We start from the raw sequence: 25,224 nt of genomic DNA on the forward strand, positions 1-25,224 counted from the left end.
CTCTGTCAGTGCACAACAGGGCAGGCACACCCCTCCTAGGAGAGTAACCAGACAGGGCCAAGACCCAAACCCACCTTGTTGCCTTCGGGGTCCTCCCCAGAACTGTCCCCACTCTCGCTGTCAGTCACCCGCTCCTTGCACTTGAGATCAATGTCAGTGGTGCTGAAGCCATCATCAGCTAAGGGAGCAAAGGGAACATCAGTCAAGGGACTTGGTGCAGGGCCACCCAAGTAGGACAGTCTGGGACCAGTGACTGCTGTCCAGGAAGGCTGTGCCTCAGCATACAGTAGGACTAGTTGAGGCCCATGAGCACAGGGGTAAGAGCACTTAACTCTTTGCCTGATGGCCTGGCCTTACCCACATTCCCCCAGCTCCCTGCCTCACCGGGGGCTTCCCCAAGCATGGCTGCATTTAGTCAGCAGGGCTATGACCAAATCTCCTTCCTCCCAATGCTGGCTTTTTACTCCCTGAGCAGGAGTCTGGGTTCTTCAACTACTCACCAATGACATCATCATCCCCTTCCTCCTCACAGATGACCATACGCTCCTCATCACTGGTCATGTCCTCGCTGGCTGCACGCTGGGAACGGGAGGCTCGGGTGGGCAGCAATGGGGGCCGCCCACTGGCTGCAAGAGTACCCCCTTCACCAGGGGCAGCAAAGGGACCTGGCACCCCATATTGGGTGGAAGGTTTTGAGCCAGAATAGGAGGCCGGGCCAGACACCATCTGTAAGGGAGGTACAGGGAGGGTTCAGCCAGGCCTGTCACCTGGGGTAGCCCTCCCTGAACACACCCCCACAGCCCAACAGCCCGCACCCCAGACCTGAGTCAGCTCCTGTAGGGCCTGGCTGTCTACTTCCCCGCCATCCAGGCTGTGTACCCCACTGTGGGAGAAGGCGCGAGGCCGGGCCGAGCCAGGCCCCCCAACTGCGTGCAGACGTTCTGCCCCGCAGGAGCTGCTCCCCGGAGCCTTGGTGTCCGAGCTCAAGAGCGTCTGGGCTGCGACGGACAGGAGCTCCGAGGACACTGTAGAGTGGAAGGGCGCGTGTGGAGACGGACGCCTCTCACCAGCACCCAGTCTGCTCAGGCTACCTTAGGCATCTCTAGGAGTTGGGCAGAAGCAGGGTGCAATCTTTGGGCCACCTGGCAGGGAAGGCATTACCATCCACAACCCTAGAAGCTCCCGCCCTCCAACGGTCCTGCCTTCTAGATAAGCTGAGAGATCTAAAAACAGGTTGGGGTCCAGTGTGCGCTGACCTGAGACTCAGCTGGTGGCACTCAAAGTGGAAATGACACCCCTGCCTTCACAGCTGCAGACCCAGAACCCTAGGATCACTCTAGAAAACCCCCTGAAATGGCACCAAATCAACAGGAGGCAATGAGGGCCTTTAATTGGGCTCCCAGGAGCCAGTCAAGCCGGAGATAAAATTCTGACTGCTTCTTGCAGTTTTTTTTCTGAGCCTCAGTCTTCCTCATCTAGAAGGATGACAAGTGGGTGTGGCTTTTAATATTAAGAGTTTCCTGGGTGTCTAGATTGCTAAATACTCAATAAATGGATACTGATAACAAGATTGCTGTTGGAAAGCTTTCATCAGTCTGGACTTTCCTTCACAACAAGTTCCTTCACAGATTAAAGGCCTCAAGTAAAAGTCACAGGACAGAGACACTTGCGGGGGCTGGGGATGCCCAGAGGCTCTCAGGGCAGGAAGGACAGCAAGACGCCTTTACCTCCAGGGGCAGCAGCGGTACCCGTCTCTGACATGCTCCGCTCCCGAGTCTCCTTGTGCCCTCCTGCCAGCCCCAGGCTTGTGGGTTTGGCCTCTGAGCTGGACTTCTTCCTGTCCTTGTTGCACCACTTCCAATCTGGGTGGGCCTTGAAGTGGGCTTCCTTCACCTAGCACAAGAGGGCAGGGACTCTTCACTCACCTGTGCCAGCAGGAGGTGGCAAGGAGACAGAAGGAGCAGGTGTTACCTGGAAGGCCAAATCATGGTACTTCTGCTTCTCCTTGGGCCCCAGAGCATACCACCACTCGCCCAGGATCTTGCTGACGGTCCGGTTGTCCTGGTTGGGGTGACGCTGGTGGACCAGGGCTCGGTGCCGCTTACTAAAGATCATGAAGGCATTCATAGGCCTCCGAATGTGGTCCTTCTCCCGCTGCAGTGGACATAGGCCCAAGTGAGACAGTTAGAAGTGGGAGAGGTAGGCATGGGTGGACACAGGGTGAGATGGGGATGGGAGATACCTTGTTGGGGCTGCGTCCATCCTTCTCAGATGAAGAATCTCGTTCTTTGGGCAGGGCACTGAGAGACTGAGTTCGGCGTTTTCCAGGCGGCAGAGGCAACTGGATCTCGGGGGACATGATAGAGAGGAAGCTGCGAGAGGTGTGACAGGAATGGTGAGGACCATGTCTCCTCAACCCACCCTCACCCCTTGTCCCATGCCTCAGGATACTCACGCATCATCATGGTCACTCTCTGTCTCACTGTCCAGTCGAGGTTCTCCTGGAGGACCTGGAGCCTCCTCCTCTGTGGTGGGAAGGGGGGCCTTTCCAGGGTCCACCCCCAAAGTGTGGGGGGGCCCTGGGCTCTCAGGACATGTTGCTCCAGGGGGCCGCCCAGGGTCTGCATTCCCTGTCCCTCCTGATGGCTGCTCATGGGCAACAGCTGCCGACTCAGCAGGTTCTGGGGGTGGGTGGCAGAGAGAGGTCAGGGGGGCCCTGCAGCTACCCTAACCCCACCCCCACATGACCCACAGGCCCCCACCCCTCCTCACCTTTGCTCTGGTTGGAGGCCACGGGGTGGCTGGCAGGTTGTTGGGCCTCACTCGGCTGCACAGAGGGGTCAGGCTGGCTGGGAGCCAGGAAGGGGACCAAGGAGTGCCAGGGGAATACGGCCACGGAGCGAGGTTCCACGTTTGTCCACACTGTGGGAAGGAACCAGCTGAGCTATGCAGTAGGAGAGCTTGGCCTTGACCCCATCTCAGGTTCTTTTCTACCCTGGAGATAGCTCCACCCCTTTTGTGCCACCCCCATCCCCTCCAATCCCCCAGACCATATAACTGCCCTCAGGACAAACCCCTCCTGTAAGGTTTCTGGGTTTATACAAAGAACAGAAGCTGGGTAGGGAGGCGGTCCTCATGCCTCCCTCCCTCCCCCACACCTCCACCAGCCCAGCCACCAGGGACCAGGCCAGAGGAGTGACTGGCTCCTGTCACAAATCAGGCCATGTTCCACTGCCATCCTGTACTCCCAGGGCCCCAAGACCTCAGCAAAGCTACGGACTCCCCCCACACACACCTGTCATGTCACATTCCCAGCTACCATCCAAGCTACCATCTGACAGCCCCTCACCCGGGTCTCACACTCCCTTTCCCTTTCCTTGGTCAGACAGCAAGGCCTGGTGACCCTCCTCTCCCCCAGCAACGACCCAGAGGGTGTGAAGCTCGGCTTTTTCACTTTACCTACCCCACCCTCACCACGGACCCAGGGAGCCCAACTTGGTAGGCACAACAGGCTCCACCATCTCTCCAAAGAACCACTGCTGTGAAGAGACCTCCCAGCCCCCTCCCTCTAAACCCTGAGCTGATCTTCAGTCCAGCACCTAACCCCTTGCCTAGGAAAGAGAAAAATGTAGTAAACTCCTCCAACAATGGGGCAGACAAGAAAACTGTTACAAGTCTATCCAGGGAAGACACAACTGCCAGGTGTTTCCTTGAGAACGTGCACAGGAAGGCACTGCCCTCACCAGGGGGCTGACCTTTGGGCCCAGGAGTTGGTAGTAGGAGGGCAAACCCTGGGCTGGACTCGTGGGCTGGGCCTCCGCCTGAAGTGGGTTTTCCTCTCACTGCTGGCTCCCCGGGGGAAGTGGAACCAGCAGAGGCCCCTGCTAGGGGAAGAGGGCAAGAGGAGGAGGGAAACGCCCTGGCCCTGTCTCCATCCCTCCAGGCCTCCCCCATCCAGTCCTGTCCTGGGGTGACCCCTCGGCTCCTGAAGGCTGGACGGCAGGAGCTCTGTGAGAGGCGCTGGCCTCCAGACCTGAGTCCGCAAGAGGTCCACAAAAGAAGTAGATGTGAAGGAGCAGAGAGAAAATGCCAAGTCTACCCCATCGACCTCTTGTGCCTGGGTACTCGGGGGCCCAAACATGCCAGGGGATCTAGCCCTGCCTCTTCACAGAGATCTACTCACCGGGCCTCCTGACGGCGACAGACAATAGGGAGACCAGAGCTCTGGTCGAGCCCCTGCCCAGCCCAGCCCACAGGTTCATGTTCTCACCGCTGCACGGCTGCACCGGCCCTTCCCCGCGGCACCTCTGGACTCGGCCACGGGCCCAGTACGAAGCCCCCCACCCATGCCAGCGGCTCCCACCCCCTCCCTCCGCTGGCACCAGACAGCTGTCCCCAGGCGCTCCCGCCACTCCTGCCCGCCCATCCGCCCCGCTAACCACTAGGTGAGTCGGCGGGGCGCTGCAACTTTCCCTGGCACCCGCCACTCCGCCTCCTACTCCGCGCTTGGCGCCGAGGCCCAAGAGCCTGCAGCCCCAGGCCCCCGACGGTACTGACCGAACATGCCGAGGCCACGGGACGCTGTGCCGGACGCAGGCACCAGGGGCCTGTGGGCTGAGTACATGGTCCGGCAGGGGGGGGCCCGGCTGGGGCGCCCGCCTCCTCAGCGGCCGCCGCTGCTCCGCCCGCCCGCTCCTCGGCCGCTGCCGCCGCTCGGGCCCGGGGGGAGCGGGAGGCCGTCGCCGCATGCCCCCCCCCCGCGGCCCCTCCGGCTACCCCACGCGGGGGTCTCTGCCGGGCGCGCCTGCGCACAGCGCTGCCGGCCTCCCGCCGCCCGGGAGGCGGGGGAGGTCAGAGCGAGCCGGCCCCGCCCCGCCCCCCGGCGCGCGAGGGGGCCGTCACAGGGCGCGCGGCACGGGGGCCATCGGCACCGCCCCCTCCTTCTCCCTCCTCCCGCGCGGAGCCCGGCGGGCGGGGCAGGCGGGGCGGGGCACGGCGCGCGTGCGCGGGGGCGGCCCTCTCCTTCCCCGCTTGCTGGCTGGCTCGCTCGCGCCCTCCCTCGCAGCAGCTTCAGCGGGTAACGGCTCTGGCTTCGCGCGCCCCGGCGGCCGGTGCCGCCACCCCGCCTTCCCTGGCCGCAAGGCCACGGCCCCGCGCCGGGTCGACCTCCGGCCCCGGGCGGGCAGGCGGACCGGCGGACCGGCGTGCGTGCGTCCGTGCGCTTCGAGCGAGCCCCGCGCCGAACCACCGCCGCCTCCCCGCCCCGCCACTACTACGCGTTCCCCTCCCCCCGCGCGCCTCCCCCCGCCCCTTCCCCGCTTCCCCCGCGGCCTTCCGCGCAAGCCCGGCCCCCCACACCCCAGCTCATTGGCTGCCGCCGCCGCGCGCGGGTCAGGCCCCGCCGTGCCCGCCCCCATTGGCCACCCCGGGGGAACGTCAGTCATATGCAAATATGGGCGGGGCGGGGCGGGCCCTGGTTGGCCCCCAGCCGGTTGGGGGCGGGACCGCAATAGGAGGACGGCGGGGAGGGTGCACTGCAGTAAAGGCACCGAGCCAGGGGGGGCGGTTTGGGGCGCCGCGCTGCGGAAGCCCTGGGGTGGTGTGTGGCGCTGTGCGTGCCTGTCCGCGCGGGGAACACGCTCACGCGCGGCGCAGCCCGCCTCCCTCCCCTACGCCTGGGCACGCGTGGCCCGCAGGCTGACAGCTGCGTGTAGTGCTCCGAGACATCCCCAGTCAATACCCCCCCCACACACACACACACACACACAGCCCCTCCTAGGCAGCCCTCCCGCCACACCCTTGATCTCACACACGCCTCTCTGTCTTACACTCAGTCATGCGGGAAGTCACATACCTTCAACACCTGCTCACCTGTCTACTACCCCACACACTGCTGCCCACCCATCACACACATTCCTCACTCATCCTCCTCATACCCCCCCCCCGTACATGCTTCACCCACATGAATCGTCACACAAAAACACATAAGGTTTCAAACAGGCAGCAGCATCTCCCACAACTCATCACAGCTACTGCCGGCCCTCACACGCCCCACACCTCCCCCCACACCACGTGCTCTTCCCGCTCTACACATTCTTATTCTGCCTTCCTGGCACCCCTGGCACCCCTACAGGCTAATTCTTAGCAACGCCATCATACAAGTCCTATGTAAGCTTAGCCCTGGTGTGCACTAGCAGGTTCAAACCCCTGGCAGAGCAGCTTTCCTGATCACCGTGTACATCACTGGCCTGCCACTCAGGACTCGGTGAGCCAGTCCCACCCTCTAGGTTGGGAGCCAGGAGGAGTAAGGTTGGGGCTGCTGTGTGTTGGGAGCTTGAAGGCATCATCCTGTTCATCCTCACTGCGTTAGGAGGGCTACACTATTACATCCAATACTGAGGACAGAAAATGAGGCTCCGAGAAATTGAGCAAATTGACAAGGCTGTGCATACAGAATGTAATAGCTCAGTACTGTAACCCAAGAGCTCTTTTCACTGTTCAAGATTTAATCTCAAGGTAGGCACAAAGACTCACAAACAGAGGGGTGGGAATAATTTGGGCAAAGATAGAAACTGCAGAACCACCTGAGATTCAGAGGACACACCTAAGACAACAAAGGCCTGGGGTTCTACAAGGCAGAGATGCAGAGTTTGAACTACCCACATGGACACGACACAGGAATCATACTCAACTGAGGCAAAGACCTGGAGTCACACTTGGTCTGTTAAAGGTTTCACAGGTTCAGATGGGCCAAGACTGAACTCCTATGCAGGTACAGTGGGTGATATGATAGAGCAAGTGCTTCCCCCAGCTTACCCCCTTCACTGACAAAGCTGAAAGCATGGAGAGACAGAGAGAGAGACAGAGGAGAGGAGAAGAGGAACACAAATAACCTGACCCAGAGGGGAAGGGGAGGCTGCAGCCCTCTGACCTACAGAGACCGCAGGGTCAGACGCTTGGCTGTGAGCCTGAAGGGGCCACCACAGGGACTATTAGGTGACTGCCCCCTCCTTCCTCACTATGCAAACCGGACTCAGACCCTCCATTACCTCACTGCCCCAGGGACTGCAATGTGAGGCTGAAATCAATGTGGCCTGCCATCTCCCCACCACTGCCCCCTCCTCTCCCCACCGGTGAGTCACCTACTGACAGGTTAACCCCTTCCCCCCCCCCCCCACCTTGCAAAGCAGCCCAGGGTAAAAGCTCAGAGGAACCCTACCCCCAGCTTCCCTACTTAGCAGGGTGAGGAAAAGCTAGGCTTGGCACAGCAGGAGGAAAGAGGGCCCCACACATCTGGGAGGGTTACACATCTGGTAGAAGACACAGTGCCCACATTGGAGCGCTGGGAAGAGGCCCCTTTCAGGGTAGGGTACAGCCAAGTGGGGGCCCAGCCTGGCAGGGAGGGGCCGGAATCCAGGAGGGAAGGGCCCCGTGCCCTGGGCACTGGGCCAGCCCTATACTTAGCTTCCATTGTTCAGAGTGGAGGAACCCAGGGAGGGGGTGACTAGGAGTGGAGAAGAGGGAGTAGGTCCTATCTCCACACAGCTTTATCACTCCCACCACCACCCCCTTTCTGGGGCCTCCCTAGTTGGAAACACCTGAGGGGGTTCCCCAAAGCCGTGCCCCAGAGCCATCTGAGAAAGGGTTTGAGGCCAGCCTTTGCTCAAGGAAGTCACCCCCAGCCCCAACTCCACAAAAGGTTTGGCCCTGATCACCCTCACAGCACCACCCCACCCCAGCCTGGGGACAGGGAACCCAGACAGACCAACAGCCACCTGAGGTGGCACAGGCTGAGGCCTGCCCAGAGGCTTGGGGCAGACCGCCAGGGATGCTGACAGAGGGACCAGCAGACTCTCTCTGAACTCCTGGCCCGTTTATTGAGCCCGCAGGGCACCGCGCCCCCATCGCCTTGGCTCCCCAGCCAGCTCGGCAGGCCTGGTCTCCGCCTCGGCTCGCCACCCTGGTGTCCCCGGTTCCCCTCACCCGCTCCCCACGTACCCACCCACCCAGCCCGAGGCGTCGGAGCCGGCCAGGGTTGCCTGGGGAACGAGCCTGGGATTGGGCTGGTGCAGCTCGGGAGGGATGGGGGCCTAAAAATAGCGTCGGGGTGAGTCAGTGTGAGTGGGGCTGGGGTAGCAAGGAGACCAGGAGAGAGAGGCAGGCGAGAGAGGCAGGCGAGAGCCGTGGGGGGAGGGTCCCCAAAGAGTGGGAGATGGGCTGCATAGGGACGGAGGGAGGGGTGTAGATTCGGGGGTGGCCGGGCGGGTGCACAGGCGCCGGGGTAGGGCGGAGGGAGGAAGGGAGGCGCCGGGCCCGGGAGGAGGGGGCGCCGCCCTGCACTCCCCCCTGCCCCGCGCTCACGAGATTTTCCACTCGCTGCCTGGCCCGCGTCCAGCCCCCCGCGGCCCCACAAAGCAGCTTTGTGCCGGGAGGGCGGCCTGGCGGCCTGACACCCACGCGGGCCGCGGCGGGGCGCGGGCCAGCTGGCACCCGAGCCGTCTGGGGGACACCCCCGCCCGAGGGCGCGGCCAGACACGCAGGGGTTAATGCTCCCGGCCAATCGGCGCCGGCGGGCGCGGGGCGGCCAATGGGAAGGACGCGGTGCCAACCCCGGGTCCGAACCTCTGGGGCGCGGGAACCCGCACCCCGCAGGGCGCCCGCGCTGGGCGCGGTCTCCTCCGGTGCCCGCCCCGGACGAAGTGCCGGCGCCTCGCTTTCCCGGCCGCTTCGCCCGGCACCGGCTGAGAGCGGGAGAGGATGGGCGGCCCGGAGGCTGCAATGCCGGGATCCGAACCCCCGGCCACAGCTTCTCCGCCCAGGTTGGGAGCCGGGGTGCCCAGGCCTCCGTAGGGAGCGGGAAGAGGACGGGGTGCGGGCGAAGGCGGTGGTGCGGCAGGCTGGGGGCCAGCCGCCTGCGGTGCAGCCCTGCCGCCGGTGGTAATGGGAGCCAGACGCCGTCGCCGCCGCTAATGCGCCTCCCTCCCGGCCACTAATGGAGCCATTAATGTCGGGGCGCCGGGGGCGCCGGGACTCCCGGCCGCACACGCCCCCGTCGCGCATGCGCGAGCCGCGGGTCGCCGCCAGGAGGCAGCCTGAGGCCTTGAGCGGCTGGCGCCGCTGGGCGGCTAAACCTGGGGGCTGGGGGCTCGCCTACCAAATCCTCTAGGCTCAAATGCACCTCTCACCCCGTCATTCTTTTTCCTCTAGGAATCTCTGACACCAGCCTCTCTCTCCCTGCTCTAAGTGCAAGCCTGGCCTGGTTGAACCTGCCCTCCTGGGCACCCTTCCACCAAGCCTGGGTTTTAGTGTCAGCTCCAGCCTCAGCTCAACTCAGACGTCCTGCACTTCCACCCCTCAGAGCCTTTGCTGCCCTGCCTGCCTGGACCTGGATTGGGTTTCCTGTTCCCTCACTGCTGCTCATGTTCCAGTGGGGGGGCCTACCTAAACCTGCTGTCTTTGGACTCTCCTCCCTCTGCTCATGCTTTCTTGTGCCGGCATTCACACCTGACTTCTCCACTTCCCATTTCCCCCAGGACTGACTGCTCAGCCTGGGTCTTTCTGGTGGTAGACATGGGAATCACTGTTTGACACAAACTGGAAATTCTAGCAAACAGAACCTGGCTTTGGGGAGTTGTAAGAAAATACACACACACACACAACAGTTCTTCTTTGGACCTTCTTTTCCCCACCTACCCAAGTACAATTGGTGGGTACAACCTAGTCTCTGAGAGGTGGATGATACCTGGAACTCAGACAAAGGGCTCTGGATGTGCCCGCCTGGAAGGTAGTAGGGAGTAAAATGACCTGGGTGGTGCCCTCTAACATGTGGGTGGGCACAGGAGCTGCTTTCCTGCTGCTCCCCCACAGCCGGATCCTCTGCTTGGCCCACACAGCCCCCATCTTCCTGCCTGTGGTGTGGAACAGGTGCTTGGAGGTCGATGGGTCCTGACACTTCTCAGCAGGTTCAAGGGATAGTAGTGGGCAGTTAATGTGGCAAGGGGGCTCTGAGGCCTAGACAACATCCCAGTACCCCCAACCCCCCCAAAAAAAGGGAGTAGGGGCCTGGTGCACAGCAACTGCCTATGACTTAAATAAAACAGAGCACTTGATGTGCACAAAGTTGAGGCAAGGGGCTGTGATGGGAGCAGCAAGTCCATTTAAAGACTTGAAGAAGAGGGGCCAGGTAGTTGGCACCTGGTTGAGCACACACATTGCAGTGAATAAGGATGCAGGGTCAAGCCTGTGGTCCCTACCTGCAGGGGAAGAAGCTTCATAAGCAGTGAAGCACTGTTGCAGGTGTTTCACTCTCTCCCCCTCTGTCTCCCTCTTCCCTCTCAATTTCCGTCTCTATCCAAAATAAATAATAAAATTAAAATATTTAAATAAATAAAATTCTTTAAAAAGTGCAGAAGAAGAGGGTCCGGTGGTAGCACAGTGGGTTAAGCACACATGGTGCAAAGCACACAGATCGGCATAGGGATCTCAGTTCAAGCCCTGGCTCCCCACCTGCTGGGGAGTTGCTTCACAAGCGGTGAAGCAGGTCAGCAGGTGTCTTTCTTTCCCCCTCTCTGTCTTCCCATCCTCTCTCCTTTCTCTATGTCCTATTCAACAACAATGACAGCAACAACAACAATAGTAATAATAAACAAGAGCAACAAAAGGTGAAATACAGCCTCTAGGAGTAGTGGATTTATAGTGGAGGCACTGAGCCCCAGCAATAACCCTGGAAGAGGAAAACAAAAGCACAGAAGAAGGGGGCAGGTGGTAGCACAACTGTTAAACACACATATCACATATGACAGTGTGTAAGGATCCAGGTTCAAGCCCCTGGTCCCCACCTGCAGGAGGAAAGCTTCAAGAGTGGTGAAGCAGGGCTGCAGGTCTCTCTCTCTCTCTCTCTCTCTCTCTCTATTTCCCCTTTCCCTCTTAATTTCTCTCTGTCTCTATCCAATAATAAGTAAACAAAAAAATTTGTTTTAAAGCACAGGAGGAGCAGTTGGCCAAGTGACTCAATGGTAGGGTATAGGACTTGGATGGATAAGGTCTCAAATTCAAGCCCAGCACTACATATGCCATAGTAAGGCTCTCATTCTCTTTCTTTAAAGATAGTTTTGGGGGTGGGGTGGTGGCACACCTGGTTAAGCACACATATTACCAAGTGTAAAGGCTCAGGTTCTAGCCCCTGCTCCCCACCTGCAGGGGTCTGCAGGTGTCTATCCTTTTACCCCCATCTCCCCATCCTCTCAATTTCTCTCTGTCCTATTTAATACAAATTGGAAAGAACAACAACAAAAAAGATAGTTTTGTTCTTAAACAACACTTATTTATTTATTGTACCAGAGCATTGCTCAGCTCTGGCTTATTTGAGCCTGGGACCTTTGGTGCCTCAGACATGACTCTTTGCATAACCACTCTGCAGTATCCTCAACCTCCTGGTTCTCTTTCAGTAAGTACATACATATTCAAATAATAATTATAGTAGTGGGGGAAGGGAGAAGCCCAGGAGGTTGCACAGTGTTAGAATTCTGGACTTGCAGGCATAAAGTTCTGTGTTCAAGCCTCAGCATTATGTATTTGACATTGCTACTCTGGTTCTCACTCTCTACCCCACCACCTTTTCTCTCCTTTGAAATAAGGTGAAAATAATAATAAAGTAAATCTTTAAAACAAAAATAGTAGGAGAAGGCATACCAGTGGAGGGGCCCAGGCTGGCCCTGAGACACAGGGTCTCAAGATGTTAAGAGGTAGGGAATGCAGTGATGAAAGCTCAGACGAGGACTAATGTCTAGGAAAGAACAAAGCAAAAAAGATAAAGCCAGGCTCTGAGTCAGGAGTCAGAAAGAGAGGGAGAGACTCAGGCCCATTGGCAGAGACTACACAGAGATGGACAGAAGAATCCAGGGAAAGACTGGAACACAAACAGTGGCTCAAAGAGAGTTAGACCATAGCTGGAGAGATGGCTTGACACATAGAGCAGTGGACATGCATGCTTGAGATCCAGGGTTCGACTTTGATACTGTTGGCTTTAATAACTATGTTACAGCAGTGTTCTGGTCCCTCTCTTAAAAGAATCAAGGAGAGGGAGTAAGTTGGTAGTGCAGTGGGTTAAGTGCACGTGGCGCAAAGCACAAGGACTGGCGTAAAGATCCCGGTTCGAGCCTCCGGCTCCCCACCTGCAGGGAAGTCACTTCACCAGCGGTAAAGCAGGTCTGCAGGTGTCTATCTTTTTCTCCCCCTCTCTGATTCCCCTCCTTTCTCCATTTTTCTCTGTCCTATCCAACAACGACAACAATAATAACTATAACAATAAAACAAGGGCAACAAAAGGGAATAAGTAAATAAATAAATATTAAAAAAAAAAAAAAAGAATCAAGGAGAAGCAGACAGGCTCAGGGAACCATCAATACAGGGAAGCCAGGCAGGAAGCTGGGAGCTGGAAGGGAGGCAGCCTGGAATGGGGCTGTGACATCTGGCCCCCTGGGCAGCCCCTGGGTAGCTTCCTCTCCTGGGGAGCCTGCAGAAAGAGTCAGAGGGAGGTGGCAGTAGCAGCTGGCTGGCTGGCCAAGAGCAGAATGTGGAGAATGCCGGCTGCCTGCCCCGGCAAGTCCCCCAGCGGAAGCAAATGCCTGGCGGGGGGCAGGAACAGGCAGGCTGCCCCAAGGCCACCCCCTCACACCTGCTGCCCTCTGAGCTAGGGGTCAGGCCCTACCATGGGTAAGCAGGAGGGGCCTGGACTGTGACCTCACTCTGCCACTGGGGAGCGCCTGTCTGCCTGATCTGGGCCCAAGGTGCCTACTTCCCAGGGGGTGTAGGGAGCAGAACAAAAGGGCCTGCTGCTGGCTGGGAATGTGAGGGCAGCCTGGATACCTCAGCTCTGGGTGTTGTCAGGGTGGAGCTGCACAGAACTGCCAGGACAGGCACTGGACAAGTTCTGACAACCAGGCAGCCAACAGCAAGGGGCCTCCTTTTCCTAACTCTCAGCAAAGCCCCCACCCCCACCATAACACTACCTACCCTGCTTTATACACCATCAGGTGCATTTGGTGATTTCGCCCCAAGCCTGGGGCTAGACACAGGGTATGTGCTCAGTATTGTGGTTATTATCCTTGTTATCCTCACTATTAGTGAGAGTGCCTGGTCTCTGAAGCCAGCCCACCAGAGTTAAATCCTGGCTCTCCTCTTCCTGGCAGAGTGACTTCAGGGAAGTCGCTTACCTTCTCAGGCCATGCTGAAACTAATAATGCGACTGCCCTCCTGGGCTGCTAAGGATTCAGGGAGGAGATTTGTATGTGGGACTCTGAGTCCTCAGTATACTCTGACCTCTAATCATAAAAGACTTCTGATCTACAGACCTGGTTGCAGGCTTAGCACTCCCTAGCTGGGTGACCTCAATCAGGATTATTCTTCTAGAGGGCAGAGCCTCAATTTTCCCCATCTGGAAAATGGGGGGGGGGAAGCAACAAAATAGTTCCCTTGGATAACACACTGCTTTGCCACCCAGTTTGAAGCCAGACCCCCACCACAATGAAGGAAGCTTTAGTGCTATATAGTGTGTGTGTGTATGTGTGTGTGTGTGTAGCATATACAGTACCAAAGGTCGAACTCTGATCTCAGGCATGCATGTCCACTGCTCTATGTCTGTCTCCCCCCCCACCACCACCACCCCAATTCTCTGTCTCTATCTAAAAAACAAATAGCTGAAGGGCCTGCAGGGCCAGCCCTGGTCAGCCTTAGGCCACCTGCATCCCACTGCCACATACACACAGCAGCTGAATGAGGGTCACAAGGTGATGTTATGACAGTGTCGGGGGGGCTGTGTGCCTGCAAGGGGGTTAGAGGGGAATGGTTAGAGTTTTTCTACATCTGTTGCTTCATCTGCCTAAGGACAGAAATCTCTACTGTGTCCATTCCTGTGGAATTTTGCTCATAATTACAATGATCACTGTGAAAAATGTTGAGGGAGTGGCACAGGAGGTGGTATAATGACTAGAACGCTGGACCTAAAAGCCTGAGGTCCTGGGTCTGGTCCCAGGATCACATGAATCACAGTGATGCTACTGTTCCCTTCTCCTACTATAAACAAACAAACTTACATAAAACCATTAAAAAATGTTGAGGATAGATGGTGAAATAGCTCACTGGGATAGTGCACTGTTTTGCCATATGCACAATGCAGGTTTAAAACTGGCCCCCATGGTATTGAAAGAAGTCTGGGTAGGGACTGGGTGGTGGCGCACATGGTTGAGCACAAGGACCACAGTTCCAGCCCCTAGTCCCCACCTGCAGGGGGAAGCTTTGCAAGTGGTGCGGCTGCAGGTGTCTCTCTCCCTCTCCCTTTCTATTACCTCCTTCCCTCTTGATTTCTGGCTGTCTGTATCGAATAAATAAATACAAAAAAAAAATTTTTTTTAAAAAGGAAGTTTGGATGTTGGGTGCTGTGGTCTCTCTCTGCCTCAATAGCAACTATATATATATATATGTGTGTGTATATATATATATATATATATATTCAGCAATAATAAAATACAGAAAAAAAATTTTAATGTTAAGGACAGGGCTAAAAGTCTATGAAGTGAAGTGAGGACAAATATGGCCACTGCGCATGGAACTTCCTGAGGGCAGGCCCTGGGCTCTTTTTTGCATTAGCTAGCCAGTTTGCCTACTCTCCTCTATGGTCTCCCTGCCTCTAACCTCACTCCCCTTCCACCACACAGCTGTCTTCTGATCTATTCAAATCTTCTTGTACCCTCAGGACAAAGTTCGCAAGTCTCACAAGGGCCCTGTATGCTCTGACCCTTGCTCACCAATACAGTGGTGCATCCCAATGCTGGCCCATCTTCAACAGCCCTTGACATTGTAGATTCAACTTCCTTTACATACTCGCTCTCACCAACAGGCCTTTGCACAAACTCGTCCCTTTGCCTGAAGGGCCCGCCGGCCAGCTTGCTATGCCAAGCCGAGCTCACTTGTGCACACCCTTCAGGCCTCATTCTAGAGGCTCCTGGTGCCTTCTCCAAGTTCTCCATGACTTCCCACAGAAACCATCCCATCCATGATGATTTTGTCCAGTCATGGGGGAAAGTTTTGTCTACTCCAAGCACTATGAGACCTTCGAGGGTCAGGCTATATCCTAAGCACCAAGAGTACAGTTCAGAGTGAACCTTCAGTGTACTGTAAATAAGTCAGGCCAGGGAACTGGGGAAACAGCATAGTGGTTATGCAAAAAGACTTGTGCCTGAGGTACCATAGATGCCAGGTTCAATTTCTCTCATTCAGCCAATTTAAGCCAGAGTTGAGCAGTGTTCTGGTCAAAATAAATACAGAAGGCCAAGTGGTAGCACACCTGACTGAATACACATGTTATATGTACAGGGACCCAGATTCACGCCCCCTATTCCCACCTGCAGGGGGAAGCTTCACAAGTAGTGAAGTAGTGCTACAGGTGTCTTTCTCTCTCCCTCTATCTTCCTTCCTCCCCTCAATTTCTCCCTGTCTAGCTAATAAAAATAAATAAATAAATATTTTTTATTTATTTATTTTTTGCCTCCAGGGTTATCGCTGGGGCTCAGTACCTGCACTATGAATCCACTGTTCCTGGAGGCCATTTTCCCATTTTGTTGCCCTTGTTGTTGTGCTTGTTGTAGTTGTTATTGCAATTGTTGTCTTGGCTGTTGTTGTTGGATAGGACAGAGAGAAATCGAGAGAGGAGGGGAAGACAGAGAGGAGGAGAGAAAGATAGACACCTGCAGACCTGCTTCACCACTTGCAAAGTGACCCCCTGCAGGTGGTGAGCTGGGGGCTCGAACCGGTATTTGTGCTTTGCACCATATGCACTTAACCCACTGCACTACCATCCAGCCCCCCCAAAATAAATAAATAATAATTTTTTAAATGGCGGGAAGCGGGGAGGCTAATCACAGCGCACCTGGCAGCGCAGACACATAACCATGCTCAAGGCTTTAGGTGTAAGGCCCTGGCTCCCACTTGCAGGGGGGAGGATTCATGAGCAGTGAAAAAACACTGCAGGTGTCCTCCTCTCTCCATCTCTACCTTGCCCTCCCCTCTCAATTTCTGTCTATCCTATCAAATAAAGGAGGGCTGGGGAGATAGCATAGTGATTATGTAAAAATTCTTTCATGCCTCGAGCACCAAAGGTTCCAGGTTTAATCCTCTGCACAACCGTAAGCCAGAGGAGCAGTGCTCTGGTAAAACAAAACAAAACAAACAACAACGAAAAGCAAATAAAGGAGGAAAAATAAAAGGCCAGCAAAATTGGTGTATTCACTGTGAAGGCACACCCATTGATAACCCCGCTGACAATAAAAACAAGTGGGGCCAGATGGTGGCGCACTTGGTAGAGCACACAAGTTACAAGCACAAGACCCAGGTTCAAAGCCCCAGTCCCCACCTGCAGGAGGAAGGCTTCACAAATGGTGAAATAGTGCTGCAAGTGTCTCTTTCTCTCTCCCCATCTTCCCCACCCCTCTCAACTTCTTTTTTTTTTTTTTTAAGATTTTATTTATTTATTTATGAGAACGATAGGAGGAGAGAGAAAGAACCAGACATCACTCTGGCACATGTGCTGCTGGGGGATCGAACTCGGGACCTCAGGCTTGAGAGTCCAAAGCTTTACCACTGTGTCATCTCCCGGACCATCCCTCTCAATTTCTGTCTCTATCTAATAAATAAAAGTTATTTAAAAAAGCAATAAAGGGGAGTTGGGCAGTAGCACTGCGGGTTAAGCGCAGGTGGCGCAAAGCACAAGGACCCGAGTAAGGATCCTGGTTTGAGCCCCCAGCTCCCCACCTGCAGGATATTCGCTTTACAGGTAGTGAAACAGGTGTCTGTCTTTCTCTCCCCCTCTCTATCTTCCCCTCCTCTCTCTATTTCTCTCTGTCCTATCCAACAACGATAACATCAATAGCAACAATAATAACTACAACAATAAAACAAGGGCAACAAAAGGGAATAAATAAATTTAAATAAATAAATAAATAAAAAAGCAATAAAGACAAGTAAAAATTAAAAAGGGAAAGAAAAGAAGGGGCTGGGGAGACAGCATGATTATGCAAAAACTCTCCTGCCTGAAGTCCCAGGTCCAATACCCAGCACTACCATAAGCCAAAGCTAAGCAGTGCTCTGGTCTCGGTTGGTGTCTCTGTATCTCTCTCTTCCCCCCTCCATCTCCCTCTCTTTCTCTCTCTGTGTGTATCTTTCTTTATGTCTCTCTCATTAAAATAAATAAAATACTAAGAAAAATAAAGTAAATAAAGGGGGGCAGGTGGTAGTGCAGCAGGTTAAGCGCACACAGTACGAAGTGCAAGGACCCACACAAGGATCCTGGTTCGAGCCCCTGGATCCCCACCTGCAAGGGGGGGGTCGCTACATAAGCAGTGAAGCAGGTCTGCAGGTATCTATCTTTCTCTCCTCTCTCTTTGCCCTCCCCTCTCAACTTCTCTCTGTCCTATCCAAAAAAATTTTTTTAAAAAAAAAGGCCTCCAGAAGCAGTGGATTCATAGTACAGGCACCAAGTCCCAGCAATAACCCTGGAGGCAAATAAATAAATAAATAAATAAATAGATAAAATAAGTAAAGGAAGGAAGGAATAAAAAAGATACTAATGTGACAAGGCAAGAAACTCAGCAGGCAGAACACAGGACTTGTATGTGGGAGTCCCCAGGTTCACTGTGTCCCTGGCATCATGTACACCAGAGTGGTACTCTGGTCACTCATAAAATCAGTCTATAAGGGGCCAGGCAGTGGCACACCTGGTTAAGTGCACACACTGCAGTGCTCAAGGACCCAGGTTCAAGTCCCTGGGTCAAGAGACCTGCAGGGGGAAAGCTTCATGCGCATGTTGGAGCTGGGCTGCAGGTGTCTCTCTGTCTCTCTCCCTCTCTGTCTTCCCCTCCCCTCTCAATTCCTCTCCATCTCTATGCAGTAGTAAATAAAAACATTTAAAAAAAATCAGTCTTTAAAAAAACATATCAGAGAGAGAGGCTGGATAGTGCATCTGCTTTGCCATGCACTCAACGTAGGTTCAAGTCCAGTCCCCACAGCACTGGAAGAAGCTTCAGTGCTGTGGTGTCTTTCCCCACCCCACCTCACTGTTTCTGTCTGTCTCTTTTTTTTTATATCTCAAAAAGTCAGTCTGGAACAGTAAAGCCCCAACAACAGCAAGTAAAATAAAACTATAAAATTGAGGGTCAGGGTTCTGGGGATAACACAGTGGTTATGCAAAAAGCTTTTCATGCCTGAGCAAAAAAAAACAAAGGTCCCAGGTTCAATTCCCAGGACCACCATAAGCCAGAGCTGAGCAGTGCTCTCATGGACAAAAACAGCAGGGAATAGCAACATTGGTAGGGAAACAAACTTTTATGCCTGAGGCTCAGAGGTCCCAGGTTCAATCCCTGGCATCATAAGCCAGAGTTGAGCAATGCTCTGACTGGGGGGGGGGGGGGGGGGGGAGGAAAAGATGCTGGGGACTGGTAGAGGCACACCTGGTTGAGTGTACATGTTACCATGCACAAGGACCCAGGTTCATGTCCTTATCCCCACTTGCAGGCTAGAAGCTTCATGAGCACTTATCTCTCTGCCTCCCCCTTCTCAATATCTGTTTGTCTCTATCAAAAAGAGAAGAGCGAGGAGGAGGGAGGGCCACTAGAAGTGATGGCTTTATTTTGTAGGTACCGAGCACCAATGATAGCACTGGTGGCAAAGGAAAAAAGAAGGAGAAGAAGAAGGAGAAGAAGAAAATAGAAGAAAGAAAAAAAGAAGCTAGCAAGCTAAGGAAGAAACTGGCAACAGGACTGTTATCCCTCTAAGAACTGCTCTAAGAAGGCCCAGCCTGAACATCTCGGCAATGCTACTGCCTCAGCCCCAGCTCTCCAACACTCCCCTTTCCTGCCTGAAGCTTCCAGTCAGCCTACTGGAGGTTCATCCTGAAATTCTGGCTTATATGCCTCAACCTTTGGGCTCACACCAGATGTTTGGCAAGCACCTCGCAGGTCCCTAGCCCACGCTCATCACACAGATGATGCTGACTGCAGTGGGTGAGGATGAAGATTCCTATCCTGACCTTGCCACTTCCCAGAGAAGCACCCATCAGAGCCTGTCTTCCTGTCTGTGTGCCAGCACTGCGGCCGGGCAGTTCCCGGGGCAACCTGCCCAGGTGTGAGGCCTGGTTCCAGCATTTACCAGCCATGTGACCTGGAGCAAGTCCTACCCTGGCCTCCAGCACTGCCTGTTAGGGTGGTGGTGAAGACGGCATTAGCTAATATTTGAAAAGGCTTGGGGACAGGCTGGGTACATTATGGGCGCTACAGCACATGGTTGGGTGCAAGGGTTCTGCCAGTTAAGTCACCAGGCCCTGTGCTTATCACAGCGATATCCCTGCCAGCCCCCCATACACAGCTGATACCATGCTCCTGCTGCCCCATCGGCTCTGTGGGTGCCCAGCTCTGAGCCTGTGCTCAGGAGGCTTTGCTGACTGATGGTCCCGGTGAACGTGTGCCCACTGGGAGGGACCTGCAAACAGTGCACTGAGCCTTCAGAATCCAGACCAGCCTGCCTCCTGCATTTCCCTGCAAGGCCTGTGCTTTAAAAGGAGGCCCCACCTCAGGTGGGGAGCTCATTCAGAGGAACGAGACAGCTTGCTAGGTGTTGCCCAGTTCCCAGTGAGCCCTCTTCCCACTGACCCTCCTTTCTTACCTGTCCCAGGTCGGCCCATGATGACTTCCTTCTTGGGGGCAGGATGGCCAGTATAGCTGCTGGGCACCAGAACAGGCAACAGGGCGGCGGGTGAGGGGTGGAAGGCCACCGGCTGAAAGGGTGAGGATGCCAGGCCAAAGGTGGGCATGGGCTGAGCCACAGCAGTCGGCGCGGCTGGAGGCACGGTGATGGGCACAGGGGCTGGCAGAGGTGGGGGGAGGCCAGGCTTCCCACTGGCCACCCCAGGGGGCACTGGGGTGTCTCGGCAGCCCCGCCCAGGGCCCCCGGCCCGTACCTCACCGGCAGTGCCTGCCTCACTGGGAAATTTGGAGGGTAGTGGCACGTCAGGATTGCGGACGATGACTGGAGAATCCCTCTGCACGGCAGGCACCCTGCGCACTGAGGGTCCTGGGTCAGAAGTCAGGCCAGCAGGTGGGGGCAGCAGCAGCAGCGGTGAGGGCTGGCGTGATCGGGAGAAGGGCACAGCAGGCGACACAGACCGGAAGCCAGCCGGAGTGGAGGGTGTGGGCGTGTGGGACACGGAGTCCACACCGGAGTCCATGCTATCGCTCTTAGGGAAGTCCTGGGCAGCTCCTCCAGTCACTGTGCCCGGGGCCCCTAAGGTCCCTGGGTGGGGCAGCAGCTCCGTCTTCCGCCGCCCAGGGCTGATGGGCACGGTGAAGGTCAGGTTGGTCTGGAAGGTGGGAAGGATGCCAGAGGAATGGCGCTCACGGGAGGCAGGGGGTGGCGGGTGGGGGCCCAGATCTGGGGGTGTCAGCACACCAGCTTTGGGGGTGCTGGCACTGAGATGACGGCTGCGGACAGCTGTGCGCTGGATGACAGGTGACGCGTTGATGGGGCTGAAGTTGGCAGGGCGGAAGCCAAAGAGCGGTGAGGGTGAGGGCGATGGGGCTGGCGAGAAGGGCGACTGCGTAGACACAGGTGAGAAGGAAGGGGTGCCCGAGCGCGAGCTGCCCAGCGACACAAGCATCACGGCCGCCTCACACTCGTCGAACTCGAAGCGTGATAGGTCAGCAGGGGCCACTAGGCGTGGGCGCGAGTCTCCACGGGCAGCCACACTGCTGGCCTCGCTGTCCCGAGAGGTCTCATCACCCCAGTCGAACTCGGTGCTGCCCTCCCTAGTGGCCACACCAGCTGGCCGCCCTGCTCCACCCGGGCCGCCGTCCGCCAGGCCCTCCATCTCCTTGGTCCGCATGGACAGGTGGCGAGAGCAGTAGCCCCGCCGCTGTGACTCCTTCATGCAGCCGTCCCGGGAGCACAGGCGACGCCACTGCTTGCCATTGAACTTCTTGCGGATCCCATTGGGTGTGCAGACCACATCGCCCTTCTTGTACTTCTGTTGGGCAGCTGTGAGTGGCGTGCGGGCCCGGGCAGCTGGGGCAGCCCCCTTCTCCAGAGAGGCCACACTGCTGCTGCGGCTGCCACCCTGACTCCCCTCCTGGCATGGTGAGGGCTGCTCCCCTGGGCGGCCGGGGCCCACAAAGGCTGGGGACTTGGGTGGTGGTGACAGGAGCTGGGGCGGGGGCAGTGGCAGCAGGGCTGGGGTGCCCAGGGCTGCGGGGTGCTTGTCTTCGCCTTCCTCACAGGTCCCCAGGTTGCCACCAAAGCTGATTTTGGAGACCTCAGCATCCTCCAACTGCTTGGTATCCAGGGCTCCTGGGCAGGGGGGCAGGGGTGCCCCAGGCTCAGCCTGCTCCTCCTCAGTTGGAGGTTTCCTCAGTAGGGCTTCAGGTTCCCAGGGGGGACGCAGCAAGCGCAGGCTAGATCGGGCCACCCACACAGCCTCCTCAGGCTCCCGGTATGTTGGCTGGGGGGGCTGGGGGAGGGCAGCTGGGGGGCCAGTTTGAGGGCCTGGGCCAAGGCGGACCTTGTAAGCAGCTGGCTTGGTGGCCACCTCCACTACCACCCCCTCCCGGTAGGCGGCCACGCCAGGTTCCACACAGGTGCAAACGGCTGTGCCCACCATAAGTGACCCCGGCGGTGGCGTGGCATCCAGAACTAAATCCACACAGCCACCAGGAACCCCCTCGTAGAAAGTAAGGGCCCGGTCCCCAGGGAACTGTACACCCAGGTCCTGGCTTCGTCGGACCTGACGTACCACAGCCGGCAGAAAGAGGCCATCCCCTCTCCTGGCCAGCACGCGCTGGGACCGCAGCTGCCTCAGGTCATAGCCACCACCGGTGCTGCCGGGGGGCCAGGGGCCTGGCCCACAAGCCTCAGCCGGTTCATCATCCAGGTCAGCTGAGTGCTCGCTGGCAGTGTCAGTGGAGGAAGAGCGGGTGGAGGTGGGCGGCTGTGGAGGCACACCCAGGGCACCAGCCTCCTCAGGGGTCTGAGCACGCTCTTCAGGGTTCTTGGTCACTCCACTGCCACCACTGCCACCACTCCCATGCTCCTCCACATACTTCTTCTTGGGCGCCCTTGATTTGAACGTGGCTGTCTTACGGCTGAGGGAGGGCTCCCAGCGGCCAGCCTCCCCCTCGACCTTGGGGTCCTCAGCTGGGCCTGGGTCTTCAGGGTGCAGCTCTGGGGGCAGCCCCTCTGGCCTGGGGCCCCGCTCGGGTTCCTCCTCCTCCTCCTCACCTTCCTCTGTCTCCTCGAGCCCTGGTTGCTGCTGCTGCTGGGCCTCATCATCCTCCTCCTCTGGCTTGTCGCCCTCCTCAGCCCCTCGCCGCCTCAGGGCCTTGGCCCTGGTGGCCGGTGGGGACTTGCCACCACTGCCAGGACCTGGGAGGCCAGTGCATGCCTTCTTCACTGGCTTCATCTTCTGCCCACCTGCAGGGTGGGAGGGCAGATGAGGATCATAGGGAGCAGCTCAGGAATCCCCCAGACCCTGTGTCCCCCAAGGCATCCCACTTGCTGACATCATTCCATCTCTGTGATCCCCTCCCACCAAGGCCTCCTTGCTGGTTCTCCACAGGACAGTCCCTGAGCTACAGAGTCGTGTCCTGAGGACAATGGCATCCTCTGTGCTCTCTGCAGAGGACACAGCAGGCACAGGCACAGACTTCACACCTACAGGGCACCCCCCCTTTGTGGCAAACTCTGGGCTACATGTCTTTATTAGCCCATTTCTACACCCCTAACAGCCCTGGGGGGAGGGGAGGAGGTGCTGTCAGCCATGTACGCTTGAGAAAATCGAGGCACACAGAAATGGAACAACTTGTCCAAATCACCCAGTTAGGAAATGGCAGAGGCAGAGTCTGAACCCAGGCACTCTGGCTGAATGGTCTGTGCTCCTAGCCATTTCAGTATGCACCCGGCACACGATCCAGAAGGCACGCTTCCTTGCACTGTCACCATCCAGAAAGCAAACACACACACACAACACACACACACACACACAACACACGGGCACAGTCGCAGAAAGGGAGGTGACTGGGCGGTGATGTGAGCCTCTTCCCCCCCTCCACCCCCACCCCACCCCCCCGCAGCCTGGCATGATGGCCAGCCATTGTGGGAAGGAGTGAGCAACAGAGAGTCCCAGGGGATAGCTGCTCACTATGCTCTGCACCCTGGGTCTGCTAGGTGTAGCCATGGCCCCAGATCCTGGCAGGAAGCAAGCAGGGGCACGTCTGGGGCAAGAGCTCATACCCAGAACTGCCACGGGGCCGTGCAAAAGCACACGCACGCGCACAAACACACATACAGGCACACACACGTCATCACACAGTGGGACACAGAACTATACCCCAGGGTTTCAATGTCCCACTAGATGTGAGCCTGCCCCTCCCCCATAGCACCCAGAGTGATACCCGCATGCCCACCTACACCCCCCCCCCAGCCTGCATGCATCCCCACCCTGGCTGGCCTGGTTCATGCAGGGTGGCTAAGTATCCGGCCCCCAAAATATGCCCTCCGACTCCAGGTGGGGGTAAGTGGGAGAAGGTCAAAGAAAGCAGGACAAGCCTAGCAGGCCAACCTCACTCACTTCCTGAACAGTCATTATTGCCCGCCCCCTTTCTAGCTGCCCTGAGAAAAGAAAAAGGAAAAAACTTTACTCCGAAGTGACTAAGAAAACCTGAAAGGCCAAAGGGGAAGCTCTGGGAGGGCCGGGGGCCCTTTGGGATGTTTGGGGGGGGCCCAGGACCCCTGACTCAATCTTAGGTTCCTCTGGCACCCTTAATGTTGTGCTTTCCTATTTGAGGCCTTTTTCCCCACCCCTCACCCCAGCACTCTGCAGCCCTGGGCCTGTCCTTTCTCTGGGCCAACCCTGGGGTGCCAGTCATCAGAGCCCCAGAGGGCCCCAGGGTGTCTCACGCTGGGGCAAGAAACTAAGTGCCCAAAAGTGAGGCAGCTGCCACCACCTTCCCCCCAAGGGTCATGATCCTGGGGTCTCAGATCCAGCCTGGGTCCTGCCTGAACACAAACCTTTGCAAACCCCACCCAGGGCCTACAACCACAATGCCTGGCACCTCGGCATCCTGTTGCCGACCTGGCTCAGTCTCTTCACCCCAGATGCCAAGCCTCTTTTTCTGCCATGGGGCCCCTCGTCTCTTCTTGTCCACTGAGCTCTGAAGAACTCCCACCCAAGACTCCATGGGCCTTTACCTGCCTCAGTATCTGGGCAGTAACTCCTGAGGTGCAGGGCAGCCCAACTAACCCAAGCCCTGGGTCTGCAGGGTCTCACGCTCTTTGCCCCCATCTGCTCTCCTGGGACCAGCTTCTCTCCCACCCTGTGACCACCTCTACCTCCCCTCTCTCCTCACCAGTCCTAGGCCCCCTCCTCAGTCATCTCCTCCTTGTCACCCTCATCTATCTCTGTCACTTGCTCCTCCCAATCACTCTCCCTGTCAGTAGTTTCTGGACCTGTCACCTTCTGTCCTTATCACCTCTTCATGTCACCCCTCCAACTCTATCCCCTCCCTCTCCCTGTCACTCTGATCCAGTCCTGTCACCCCTCCATTCCTGTAACTCATTCTCTGTCCACCACCCCTTTCCTGTCACTCCTCGGCAACCCCTGCTCCTCACCACTTCCTCCACTCTGTTTCAGCATCCCACCCACCCCTTTTCCCCTGTACCCCCTACCCGTTCCTGCCACCTGTCCCCTCTCGGCCCCCGGCACCCCAAATCCCCCCAGCCTATGTCAGCCCTGGCCCCGCCCCTCACCTCGGGCTCGGCAGGGTTTCGGGGCGGGGGGCCGTGGCCCCAGCTCGGTCCGGTCCGGTCCCTCCCCGCCCCCCCTCCGGCTCTCCCTCTCGATTCTCCCTTTTTTTTTACTCCAACACACAAAATGGTGAATGGACCTGCAACAGCTGGAGCAGTCAGCCAATCAGCGGCCACAACCCTGCTGACCGGCGCGGCTCTAGGCCAATAGACAGTCGAATACTGAGAGGCTCCGCCTCTCGAGGACGAGCGACGCTTGCCATAACCAATCACGCCCACCCGGCAGCGCTATGGGAGGGGCCAAACTCCAAGACCGGCCTCCCTCTGGGACCGACACTAACCTGAGCCTACGACCGCCTGATCTGCCTGGGGCCTTGCCTCACAACA

The 25,224-nt window shown here is 57.0% G+C and overlaps 1 protein-coding gene across 7 annotated transcripts in view; it reads right to left on the minus strand.

Moving 5' to 3' along the window:
- The window catches only part of CIC (capicua transcriptional repressor), a 31,239-nt gene extending 6,250 nt beyond the window's left edge, over positions 1-24,989 (minus strand). For 2 of the 7 annotated variants that reach the window (XM_016192488.2, XM_016192486.2), the window contains exons 1-10: positions 24,841-24,989; positions 19,711-22,506; positions 2,773-2,922; positions 2,456-2,681; positions 2,243-2,372; positions 1,972-2,154; positions 1,728-1,893; positions 823-1,025; positions 501-726; positions 75-178 (exon numbers count right to left, since the gene is read on the minus strand). In XM_016192488.2, the coding sequence (XP_016047974.1) occupies positions 75-178; positions 501-726; positions 823-1,025; positions 1,728-1,893; positions 1,972-2,154; positions 2,243-2,372; positions 2,456-2,681; positions 2,773-2,922; positions 19,711-22,495 (4,173 nt within the window). In that variant the 5' untranslated portion in view covers positions 22,496-22,506; positions 24,841-24,989. Of the gene's footprint in view, positions 1-74; positions 179-500; positions 727-822; positions 1,026-1,727; positions 1,894-1,971; positions 2,155-2,242; positions 2,373-2,455; positions 2,682-2,772; positions 2,923-4,557; positions 5,291-19,710; positions 22,507-24,840 lie in introns of those variants that run through there. The other 5 variants (XM_016192487.2, XM_016192484.2, XM_060186042.1 and 2 more) reach the window with 3 other exon arrangements.
- Positions 24,990-25,224: the final 235 nt, after the last annotated feature.

This window comes from Erinaceus europaeus, chromosome 2 (genome assembly GCF_950295315.1).
Source record: "Erinaceus europaeus chromosome 2, mEriEur2.1, whole genome shotgun sequence".
NCBI classification, from domain to species: domain Eukaryota; kingdom Metazoa; phylum Chordata; class Mammalia; order Eulipotyphla; family Erinaceidae; genus Erinaceus; species Erinaceus europaeus.